The 11,781-nt window shown below is 36.2% G+C and overlaps 1 protein-coding gene across 1 annotated transcript; it reads left to right on the top strand.

Moving 5' to 3' along the window:
- The first annotated feature begins 3,269 nt into the window (after positions 1–3,269).
- LOC147547630 (cell division cycle protein 48 homolog) lies at positions 3,270–8,583 on the top strand. The gene is made up of 9 exons (XM_086666382.1): positions 3,270–4,191; positions 5,139–5,304; positions 5,374–5,602; positions 5,683–6,449; positions 6,552–6,773; positions 6,895–6,966; positions 7,112–7,393; positions 7,553–7,912; positions 8,077–8,583. The coding sequence occupies exons 1-9, from the start codon at positions 4,118–4,120 to the stop codon at positions 8,374–8,376; spliced, it is 2,472 nt and encodes an 823-aa protein (XP_086522508.1). The 5' UTR covers positions 3,270–4,117; the 3' UTR covers positions 8,377–8,583.
- Positions 8,584–11,781: the final 3,198 nt, after the last annotated feature.

Genomic DNA, 11,781 nt, shown 5'->3' with positions numbered 1-11,781 from the left:
TATCTTTCTATGATCCTTCACAAACTACACTAATGCTACATCTTTCAATGATCCTTCACAAAATTACACTAAGTTATTGGAGGAAAGCACGACCAAACCTTCACAAAATTACGCGGTTGTGTTTGATATCAGGGAAATAATTCCATGGAAAGAAAAGAGTTCCATGGAAAGTCTTCCACGTAATTTATTCCATGGAAATAAGAGTTTTTTCGTTTGGTAGTCATTTATTATTTTGCGAAATTACGAACTTTGTTATTGGGTTGACAACTAACTTCTACGAATATAATATTCAATTAAGAATTTTTATTCACCCTTTATGTAGTCAAAATGACATTTTTACTTTTATGTTGCCAAAATTACATTTTCATCTTTATGTTGTCGAAATTACACTTTTACCCTTATGTTTTCAAAATGACAACGTATGGATAAAAAAATAGATTTTACTTATATAAAAGAGTAAAATTGTCATTTCAATGTAAAAGTGTGGACATGCCATTTTTACAAGATAAAGGCAAGAATGTCATTCAGACCATATAAGGTAAAAAATGTCATTTTGATATTATCAAGGGTAAAAATGTTAGTTTGACAACATAAGGGTAAAATGTCAATTTGATATTATAAAATGATAACATTTTGACTATATAAAGCCAAAATGTTATTTTGACAACTTTGTAAACATGTCATTTGGTAAGAATGACAAAAATGTCATTTGCTCAATGTATACGTAAAAGTTTATTTTGCTGAATTTTTTGGGTAAAAATGTCATTTTGAACATTTATTGAAATAAATATTAGGTTTCAAGTATCCGAATATATTAAAATATTTTGATTTTGATTTTTGACTTTCCATGGAAATTAATTCCGAAGGAGGGGGGGGGGGGGGGGGGGAGGAGGGAGGAATTAAAAGTGGACTATTTCATGGAAATAGATTCCTTAGGGAATTAAAGCCATGAAATTATACTTCGTATCAAACGGTGGAAATACCTTTTTCCATGGAAAAAAATTTATTTTCATGGAAATAGGAGATATCAAATACACAAAAAAGCTTACCGTTTGAGCTAGTTTTTTGGAGTGAGAGAAGTCCAAAATCAACCATCACTTGTATCGGAATCCATCAAAAAACGAATTCAAGTCTACTAGAGTTGTGTCAAACATTGGTCCACTTTGACCAGTTAAGAAGTGAACAAGCTTACTTGAAATGCACATGTCGACGCTCACATGTACAACGAGCAAGCCCTCAACGGAAGCATCAGGGCGTAGCTGTGCCACCTGAACTCAACTCTAATTAGAGAACTTGTCGGAGAGTGTGGGTGTGGGGTAAACATGAGTCTGTTAGGCAGAGTTCAAACTCTAGAAGGTCTTCAATGACACTTAGAATTTTCCAAACTAAGAGCATCTCCAATGCAAAACTGAAAAAAAACTAAAAAAATCCTATATGTCAAGTGTGAAAAATGGATCTCTAAATGGTCTCTTTCCTATTTGGCCATTTAGAGACACTCTATTGCAACACCTTCTCCAATGCAACACTCAAGAGAAACTCCAAAAACCCTATATTTTGGTTTAAAACTAAGAGCATCTCCAATGCAAGACTCAAACTCTAAATCTTAAAGTGCAACATAGGATTTTTTAGAGTTTCTTTTCAAAATTCATCTCCAATGCAACACTTAACTTGAACCTCTAAAATGAATTAACTTGTACTATATAATAATAATAAAAATTCTTTTGTATTTTAGTGGTGTCCAACCATGGATTTTCATTGCAAAGGTGCCCAACCATGAACTTTTTTTTTTTTTTTTGGTTGAAGGGGCCCAACCATGAACTTGCCAATTGCAATCTTCTATAGGGTAAACTGTAGTGACACACTTTAAATCATTCTTCACAAACTTGAAATTGTGACCCATGTTTATACTTTATTGACGAAGGACGAACTCAAATGCTTTCGCACCCTCAGAGAATAGTTGACCAACGTGAGTGAAAAGTTTATTGCAACCCTCAGATTTGAAAGTCGTCTTCTTTACTAAGTTTGATGATTGTGTGGGATAATCCACGAGCACTATTATAACTGCCAATATAAAGATGAATTATTATGGTAAGAAAAAAATAGTATGATTAATACAAAATGAGTTATGTATCATACAATATGAAAAATGTTGTATGAATTTTCCAATGTTTATGGTACACAAATTGTTTTCTGCTAAACAAAATGAATTATGTTACTTGCCTATATCATAATGTTTATGAATACGGAAGATACAACATTGTTAATGCAAAATGCGTTAATACATTAAAATGTTAGTCAGAAATGATATTGGAGAATAAATAAGTTGTTTTTTATGAAACAAAATGAGTTTTGTTTTATATAAAATATGTTGTGTATGACACATTTGTTAAGAAGTGTAATCTGTTTGTAGGTCTGACATCAATAGTTATAAAAAAATCTAAATAGAGATGTAAAACGATGATGTAGATTTATTTAAGATTTGAATCATAAAATCCTAATCAAAAGTGAGAAGATGATGAAAATAGTTTAGAAATCGAGGATGCATTTTAGAGATAGATAATACGACTAATAAAAACTTACCTGATGAAGGTAAACGATGAAAGAATAAAGATACTTGATGAAGATGCTGAAGAAAAACGATGAAGATGATTCTCAGACTTCTATACTCAGTTGGGATTGGTTTTAGAGATGAGATTTCGTTTAAGAGAGAGAAACATGAAAAGTTCTCCGTTTCTAGTGAAGATGACGAAGAAACACGATGAAGATGATTCAAGTCGTCTCCTCTACTCGGTTATGGAATAAGATGATGAAGAAAGACGATGAGGAAGAAAAACGTTGAAACGGGAAATTAGAGATGGAAGAGGGTTTTTAGTTTTAGAGATGGAAAATAAGAGGGGTTCGGTTATGGGAGAGAATATTGGAGAGAGAAAATCAGAGAAAAAAAAGAGTATTTTTTGGATTGGTTTTCAAAATTGTGTTTTATCTTATATATATAAAGAGTATTATGAAAAAATATGCATCATAGCGATTTGTGTTTTCTATGGAGATTGATCCATTTGGACTAGATTTCCATTATAATTTCTATTTTGGTTTGAAAACCTATATTAATATTAAAGTGGACTAAATGTAGGTTTAGGTGTTGTGTATTGGACTATAATCCAAAAAATTATACTTAATACGGGAGGGATGCATCAAACAAATACATGAATTTTATATGTCCGACAACTATAAGCATCAAATACATTTTGAACCATAAATGTCATATAGAGACCTCAAGATCACTTTAGGGCATTTAAAAGCGCATCTAGTTCAACACCCAGATCGAGAAAATCATCTTGGTTTTTTCCAATACCACCATTAGCACAATCTTTATCCTGCGCCTCTCTCTCCTCTCTAGGTCCCATTCTTCTCCGTCTTCTCACCCCCGCATCAGCTATCCCCCCACCCATTTCCTTCTCTCATTCAATAACTACTATATTTTTTTAGATTTCAGAAAATTCAGGGTCTCATCTTTTGATATGTAAGTTTTTGTCGATTAGTCTGCTAGTGATACCGTCCGTTTTAGCATTTCTGAATCTCGTCGATTTAAATTGACTAGCTAGAAAGGGGTGCTTAGCCTCATAACAGAAGCAATACACGCCACTACCGACGTGAGAGTATATTTCTACATGGAGATGAATAATTTTAGGGCTTGGGGTGTTTAAAAGGGGTGTAGCTACCTTTGTGTACGACATCAAGTTAGGAAGATGTTGCACGACATCATCGAAAACTACCACCGACTCAAATGAGTTTCGGTGTCTCCATCTCCTAAATCCTACTCATTCTCACTCCAGTCAGTTACTTTGTTCACCTTTATTAGCGGGTGGTACACACCTTCGTTAATCGAGTGATCTTAAACGGCGATCGTTACCAAAGTTAAGTTTCACGTAACGAACATTTAAAAAGCGGGCCAATTACAAACTCCATATAGTTCACCTACTTCCGTAAGAAGGTGAACGTAACTAATTTCTTAATCTGTTCTGGTTTTTGGTATCCATTGAACTGTAGAAAGAACTCAAATTTGAGAATTTCTGCTTAACATCAGTTCCAAACCCTAGAAAACTACAGTCGTCTAGTCATGGCTGATCCGACTTCGTCTGCTACAGATCATATCAACAAGCCATCTTCTTCCTCTTCGCCATCTTCTGATACGTAAGTGTCGTTTCTGTCTAAGTTTAATTCCTTTAGGTTTTCTGTAATTTAGTTTTGTTTCATTTCCTGGTGAACTTTTTAGGGTTTGGAAATTGTTTTTTCTTTTGCATGTGAATTGAAATATGATAATCATAACATAGGGATATTATTGTCTCTTGAGGACCCATTTTATCCCAAGGCTAGTAAGGATTTTGATATGAAAGTTGGAAAGTTTTAATTTTCATACATGCAATTATTGTGATGTTTCTAGCTTAAGAACTTCCTACTGAAGTTGAAATTTGAAAAAAAAAAGTTCCCCAAGGAAACCCATTAGAGCATTTAATAATTAGTACTTGGAAACATGTGATAGTCCCACATCGCTTCCGGGAGCTTCCCGAGCCTGGGCTACAGGTCTGTGCTCAAATTTATAAGTGTCTTCCACCTTTTGGGTGAGCTCGTAGATCCTTCCACCTTTTGAGTGGGCTCGTGGAGCCTTCTTCCACCTTCCGGGTGGGCTCTGGAGCCTTCTTCCACCTTCTGGGTGGGCTTTGGAGCCTTCTTCCACTCCGGGTGGGCCCGTCCACCTTTGGCTGGGCTCGTGAGCTGTCCACCTTTTGGATGGGGTCATGTAGCCATCCAGAAACAAAGCCCCATACTTGTTGGGCTTGGACCTGACTACCTGAGTGTAAAAAGCGAGGACAATATCGATAACTTGCTGAGGCTCGGAGCATTACGTAACCCTTAACCATCATCAGAGTAAAATTAAGTAAAGCAAAAGGTCTTACTTGACCATCAATTTTGATGTTTCTAGCTTAAGAACCTCAGTTAGTGGCATTTCGTGTTATTTACTGTTCTCGTAGAATTTCTAGGAATAGGCGTTGTTGGATGTGTTATTTTCTGGCTTGCTGTTCATTGTTTTACGAATCTCTGTTTCATGTTGTACTGATATATATAAGCTTTTTAAACAGGAAAAGTAATAAAAAGGATTTTTCGACTGCAATTTTGGAACGTAAGAAGTCTCCAAATCGTCTGGTTGTTGACGAGGCAATCAACGATGATAATTCTGTTGTCGCAATGAACCCTGCAACAATGGATAAACTCCAATTTTTCCGTGGAGATACGATTCTGATTAAAGTAAGTTAAAATCCTGTTGTATTATAGAGTGCCGACTTCTCTGTTATCTCACATTTCTTTGTGATACAGGGGAAGAAACGTAAGGACACAGTTTGTATTGTTCTTGTTGATGAACAATGTGAAGAACCCAAGATCAGAATGAATAAGGTTGTCCGTGCTAATCTTAGGGTGCGCCTGGGAGATGTCGTCTCTGTCCATCAATGTCCTGATGTTAAGTACGGAAAGCGTGTTCATATCCTTCCTATAGATGATACAATTGAGGGTGTGACAGGCAACTTATTCGATGCATATTTGAAGCGTAAGTTTCGTGGTTTCTCTTCTCCTTCATATCTGTATTTAACTCATTAAACTTTTTCGAACTATTTATTTGGATCGCAGCATATTTCCTGGAATCCTATCGACCGGTTAGAAAAGGGGACTATTTCCTTGTAAGGGGGGGCATGAGAAGTGTGGAATTTAAAGTGATCGAAACAGAACCTGGTGAATACTGTGTAGTTGCACCAGATACAGAGATATTCTGTGAAGGAGAACCTATCAAACGTGAGGATGAGGAGAGGCTAAATGAAGTTGGTTATGATGATGTTGGGGGTGTCAGGAAGCAGATGGCTCAAATTCGTGAGCTTGTTGAACTTCCCCTAAGACATCCTCAACTTTTTAAGTCCATAGGCGTGAAGCCTCCGAAAGGTATATTGCTCTATGGCCCCCCTGGCTCGGGGAAGACCTTGATTGCAAGAGCTGTGGCAAATGAAACGGGTGCTTTTTTCTTTTTGATAAACGGGCCTGAAATCATGTCAAAGTTGGCTGGAGAAAGTGAATCAAACTTGAGAAAAGCTTTTGAAGAAGCTGAGAAGAATGCTCCATCAATCATCTTTATCGATGAATTAGACAGCATTGCCCCGAAGAGAGAAAAGACTCACGGTGAAGTGGAGAGACGAATAGTTTCTCAGCTATTGACTTTGATGGATGGTCTTAAATCTCGAGCACATGTGATTGTAATGGGAGCCACTAATAGACCTAATAGCATTGACCCTGCACTAAGAAGATTTGGAAGGTTTGATCGAGAAATTGATATCGGTGTTCCAGATGAGGTTGGCAGGTTGGAAGTTCTCCGTATCCATACAAAGAACATGAAGCTTGCCGAAGATGTAAGATTTTCTCTCTCTAGTTTAGCATTAATTACTTTGGATCTTATTCGACAAAAAACTTCATGTGATATGTTTCTCCCTTTCCCTCTCTGTGTTCCGCAGGTCGATCTTGAAAGAGTTGCAAAAGATACGCACGGTTATGTTGGTGCAGACCTCGCTGCCCTTTGCACTGAAGCAGCTCTACAGTGCATCAGGGAGAAAATGGATGTGATTGATTTAGAAGATGAGACTATCGATGCTGAAATTCTCAATTCCATGGCCGTAACCAATGAGCACTTCCAAACTGCGTCTGGAACGTCAAATCCATCAGCATTACGTGAAACAGTATGTCATTGGCTATTCTCTTTATTAATCCTTATTCCGTAGTTCACCTAGTTAGATCTTTCAAGGTTCATATACAGTAATTGGAACACGAGAGATGTATACTAATACTCTTCCCGTACAGGTTGTGGAAGTGCCTAATGTCTCATGGCAGGATATTGGTGGGTTGGACAATGTTAAGAGAGAGCTTCAAGAGGTACCTATTCACTCCATCTTTACGAAATTACTCTAAAACTGAGTGCTTGACATCTTGATTAGTTTTTCCCATCTTTCGGTTAACTATTTTATACTAGTATGAGTTTGTGGTTTCACTTAAACAAGTTGATGATTGTAATCGACAGACTGTCCAATACCCAGTGGAACATCCTGAGAAGTTCGAAAAATTTGGCATGTCTCCATCTAAGGGTGTCCTTTTCTATGGTCCTCCTGGCTGTGGTAAAACACTGCTAGCGAAAGCAATTGCAAATGAATGTCAGGCCAACTTCATTAGTGTTAAAGGTCCTGAACTTTTGACAATGTGGTTTGGAGAGAGTGAGGCAAATGTACGTGAAATATTTGACAAAGCACGACAATCAGCTCCATGTGTACTTTTTTTCGATGAGCTCGACTCTATTGCAACTCAGGTACTACTATATTTTAACTCCAAGATTTTTGTGGCGTACATGATATCGTAACATCAATAAGGATAGGCTTAAATGTTTGATTTTGATGGAGAAACTAAACGCCCAGACGGCTATCCAATCATGTGTCAACTTGTAATACCTTTTCTTTTGTCGTTTTAGCGTGGGGGTTCAGTAGGAGATGCTGGTGGTGCTGCCGATAGGGTTTTGAACCAACTATTGACAGAAATGGATGGAATGACTGCAAAGAAAACAGTATTCATTATTGGGGCAACAAATAGGCCAGACATTATCGATCCAGCATTGCTCAGGCCTGGTCGTCTGGACCAGTTGATTTACATTCCTCTGCCAGATGAAGCTTCTCGACATCAAATTTTTAAAGCTTGTTTACGAAAATCACCCGTCGCTAGAGATGTCGATATTTCAGCTCTAGCACGATACACTCAGGGTTTTAGTGGTGCTGATATCACGGAAATTTGCCAGCGTGCCTGCAAATATGCAATCCGAGAAAATATTGAAAAGGTAAGACGCATGAGTATGTATTATGATATTATCCTTCCATTTCTTTATAATTCTCGTAAATGCGGAGACATTGAAATCTTTTGTTGTTCATCAATTAATATACACCTCTATTGGCTATGCCTCTAAGGACACTAATTCACTTTCGATTTTGACCATTGCTAAAGGATATTGAGAGGGAGAAGAAGAAAAATGAAAATCCAGAAGCAATGGAAGAAGATGAAGTTGACGATGTCCCTGAAATAAAAGCAGCTCACTTTGAGGAATCAATGAAGTTTGCTCGTCGTAGTGTGAGTGATGCAGACATTCGGAAATACCAACTCTTCGCGCAGACACTGCAACAGTCTCGTGGATTTGGGTCTGAATTTCGATTCCCTGATCGACCCGAGAACACGGCAGACACTGGAGCATCAGATCCATTTTCGACTACTACAGCCGATGCTGGTGAAGATGATCTCTATAGCTGAATTACTCACTTTTAAGTCTCACCTCATGACTGAAATGTAGTTGTTTATATGAGCTAAAGATTAGTTGTGTGAGCTAGTTTTTCATGTGAGATGGAAAAAAAATATGTTTTAAGTTCTTGTGTGTAGAGGTTGAGCTTTTGAACTCATCTTTGTGGTCTTGTATGTATTTGCTGCCTAAAACTTAAGTCTAGAACTTGTTTGTCTAAATGTCTTACGAAGTAATGATCTCATCTGGAAGAATAAGTAATGATCTAATAGGACACTTGGATGGATGAATAACAGCTAGCTCCAATCAAAATTATTATAATTGAAGATAAAGAAATGATGAATCCAGACTATGCAATTTGGAGGAAACTTGATAGTTTAGTAAGATCAATTCTGAAATCAACCTTCAGTCATCATTAGATATCTTCAGATGTTTTAGGACTCTCTACTGCTAGAGAAATCTGGAAGTATTTGGAACCAATCTACTGTTGTTCAACTTGTATACTAGTTTATCGTCCTATTTTAAACAACGATAATTCCATTCTGAAACCAATTCAGAGATAGATAGAAATAAAATTCTTTATATAAAACAATTGTTCTTACTCTGTTTTTTTTTAATTCCAAACAAGAATCGTATTATTAATAATAAAATAAGAAAAGAGGTAGAGAATAGGAAAACAATAATTCGCCATGTTTAACAAATAGTCACATTTGGAGGGAACAGTCACAACCCTCTTGAAAAAAAGGAGGCAAAGTGTGTACGCGGGCGCCTCTAAAGCGCCCCACTCATCCAATACTTCGAAAATTAATATCTTATTCATACGGAATCGGTTTTGAGTAAAACAAAGCTTGAAATCCAAGCCCTCGACGAGACGAACACAACGGTATGTTATTTGAGTTGTTTCGACAATGGAAACCTCATCAAAAAGGCAAAAAACGCTCCTGCGGGAGTTTCGATTCCAACATCTGCATAGAAGAAAATGAAGTTAAGATCACCGCTCTAAGATAACAAATTCAACATATTAAGAAAGGTACTCTTTCGATCTCTGAATATCTTAGAAAGATTAAACATCTTTCAGATTCACTTATTGCTGTTAATGATAGAATTAGCGATAAGAAGTTGGGTAAGAATTATCCTAAAAGGATTAGGTAAAGATCAGTAGCAATTCATCATCGAGAAACTAGTCTTTCATTCTCTGAACTTGGAACAAGGCTAATTCACCATGAGGAATGGACTAAAGGACAAGAAGAGCGTGAAGAATTGAATTCAGCTTTTGTTGTTAAGAAAGTACCTCAAAGGTATAACAATTCCTATAATCCGGCTTTTAGACAACAATTTCATGGAAATCAGTCAAAGCAAATGAAGAACTATCAGAATGGAAACTCAAAACCAATGACACAGTATAATAGTGGTCAGCTAAGTAATCAGAGACCGTCAAATCCTTTAGGGGAGAAAGCTGTTGGTTTCGATTTCTCTAGTATTCTATGTGGAATCTGTCATAAATGGGGACATATAGCAAACAAATGTAGATTCAGGTATTCTCAACAGGGGCGGCCCAAGTAGTTATGGGGCCTAAAGCGGAGAAAAATTTGGGGCCCTTTTTAAACTAGCTACAGAAAAAGTTAATTTTTTGTTGTGCCAGATAAACTAATATGATAAATTCTTCACTAACATATTCTCTTTCATGTTCTTCAACAATAATTTTTTCACGCCCTTACTTTCTATTTCATCTTCAAAATTTTCATTATCTATTTATTCAACAACATTTCTCTTAGTCGATTCTTCAATTACATTAGTAAGTTCACACTAGAACTAGAACGGCCCGTTTTTAGAATTTCCTGACACTATTGTTTTGTAAAGTAATTATTTAAGGAATCATTTTTAGATTTTGCTAATTCCTTTATTTCTTTTTTCTTTTATCTTTTAGCATGTACTGATTGATGCGTACATTTCATTTTCACACTCTTTTCAATTGAATAATTGAAGTATTATACGAGAATTTAGGCTAAAATAGAAAATTCAAATCGAACACTTATAACCTAATTGAATAGTACAATTCTAAAAATTACTTATGTAACAGAAAGGTGCGTAGTTAAAAATCGAGTATAACAATTACCACAAACTACTAAATTATGACTATGAATATTTCTTGTATTGAAGAAATAAAAATTCACATAAATAAATTTAAACTCATATCTTATAAGGAATAGAGGATATCTCTAAATAAAAGAACCATTACTCTTTTGTGGAGTTTAGAGAGATAATTGTTAATGGTTTAGATTTGATATTCTTTTTTTTGGTTGAAATATTTAGCACAACCAACTAGAGAAAATGTGAAAAAAAGTTTATGGACATAGAGAAAAACAAATATTTAGTATTTTTAGTAATTTACATTAGTTTAGAGAGAGAGGAAAAATGTAAACTAAAGTTTTAAAGCTTGTGAATATGTAATATTTAATTGTTTTTGTGGGTCCCAAGCTTTAATGGGTTGTCACCTTTTCCAAAGAAAGTACCGTACCTAGCTGCAAATGCGTGTAACTTTTGGGCCGTAGTTCAACTGGGTTTGGGCGCTTGGTTGGACTTTTTAATCTTTCCTTCTTCGTTTCTTGAGGTGCCTTTACCAACCAGCATTTTGGGGCCCTTCTAACAGTGAGGCCCAAAGCAGCCGCTTTGGCTGCTTTGGGCCTGGGCCGCCCCTGATTCTCAATATGATGAGAATAACAATTTTTACAAAGAACAAGGAAACAATAACAATGTTTAAAGAAAGAACAATTTCTTAGGAGCTCAAGGATTACAAAATAGACATAATTTTGCCAGACTTCATTTATATGAAGAAGAAGAAGAATAGGTAATTGTGAAAATATAAAAACCTTGATGATTGTCACTCTCGGATGAAGCCGAGAGAGAGATCAATGAACTCTCGGTTATAACCGAGTAGAGATGAACACACTCGGAGATGACGAGTGGGAGGAAGAGAAGATGACTATCTCGGGTATACCGAGAGAGAGAGGTTCGGCTGAACCGAGTATGGTAGAGAGAAACTAATAGTGATAGGGATGAATACTCGGTAAATACCTTCTTTGATTATTCACAATAACTTAGTTTTACAATGTGTATGGCTATGTATATATATAGGTTTACAAGGGAGAGATTAAAACTCCATGATAGTTATCTAAAATACAATCCTAATTCTTAAGGAATCCTAGTTGTAATAGGATTCTTATGGGACCAAATCCACTCGGTTTGGCCGAGTGGAGTGGACCTTCCAACAGTAATTGATTCTTCAAAAGCTTCAAAATCTAAAGTGTTTCAGCAAGATGAAGATGGTTATGATTTTCCTCTTAATACATCTGAGGACTATGAGTATGAAGTAGCTCATGTAGCCTTTGAGGTTGAAGGACAAGTTCAGGAGGCAAATG

The sequence above is a fragment of the Eschscholzia californica genome, unplaced genomic scaffold (genome assembly GCF_041429995.1).
Source record: "Eschscholzia californica isolate CP2 unplaced genomic scaffold, dmEscCali1.0.p SCAF_3, whole genome shotgun sequence".
Taxonomy (NCBI): domain Eukaryota; kingdom Viridiplantae; phylum Streptophyta; class Magnoliopsida; order Ranunculales; family Papaveraceae; genus Eschscholzia; species Eschscholzia californica.
The sequence above is the reverse complement of the archived record's forward strand: the minus strand, read 5'-3'. Positions and strand labels throughout refer to the sequence as shown.

Bases quoted from the DNA above. Each gene is read 5' to 3' on its own strand.
- LOC147547630 (XM_086666382.1), top strand. From the start codon at position 4,118: ATGGCTGATCCGACTTCGTCTGCTACAGATCATATCAACAAGCCATCT. The intron at 6,450-6,551 runs GTAAGATTTTCT...TGTGTTCCGCAG, and splicing joins ACATGAAGCTTGCCGAAGAT to GTCGATCTTGAAAGAGTTGC. The intron at 7,913-8,076 runs GTAAGACGCATG...CCATTGCTAAAG, and splicing joins TCCGAGAAAATATTGAAAAG to GATATTGAGAGGGAGAAGAA.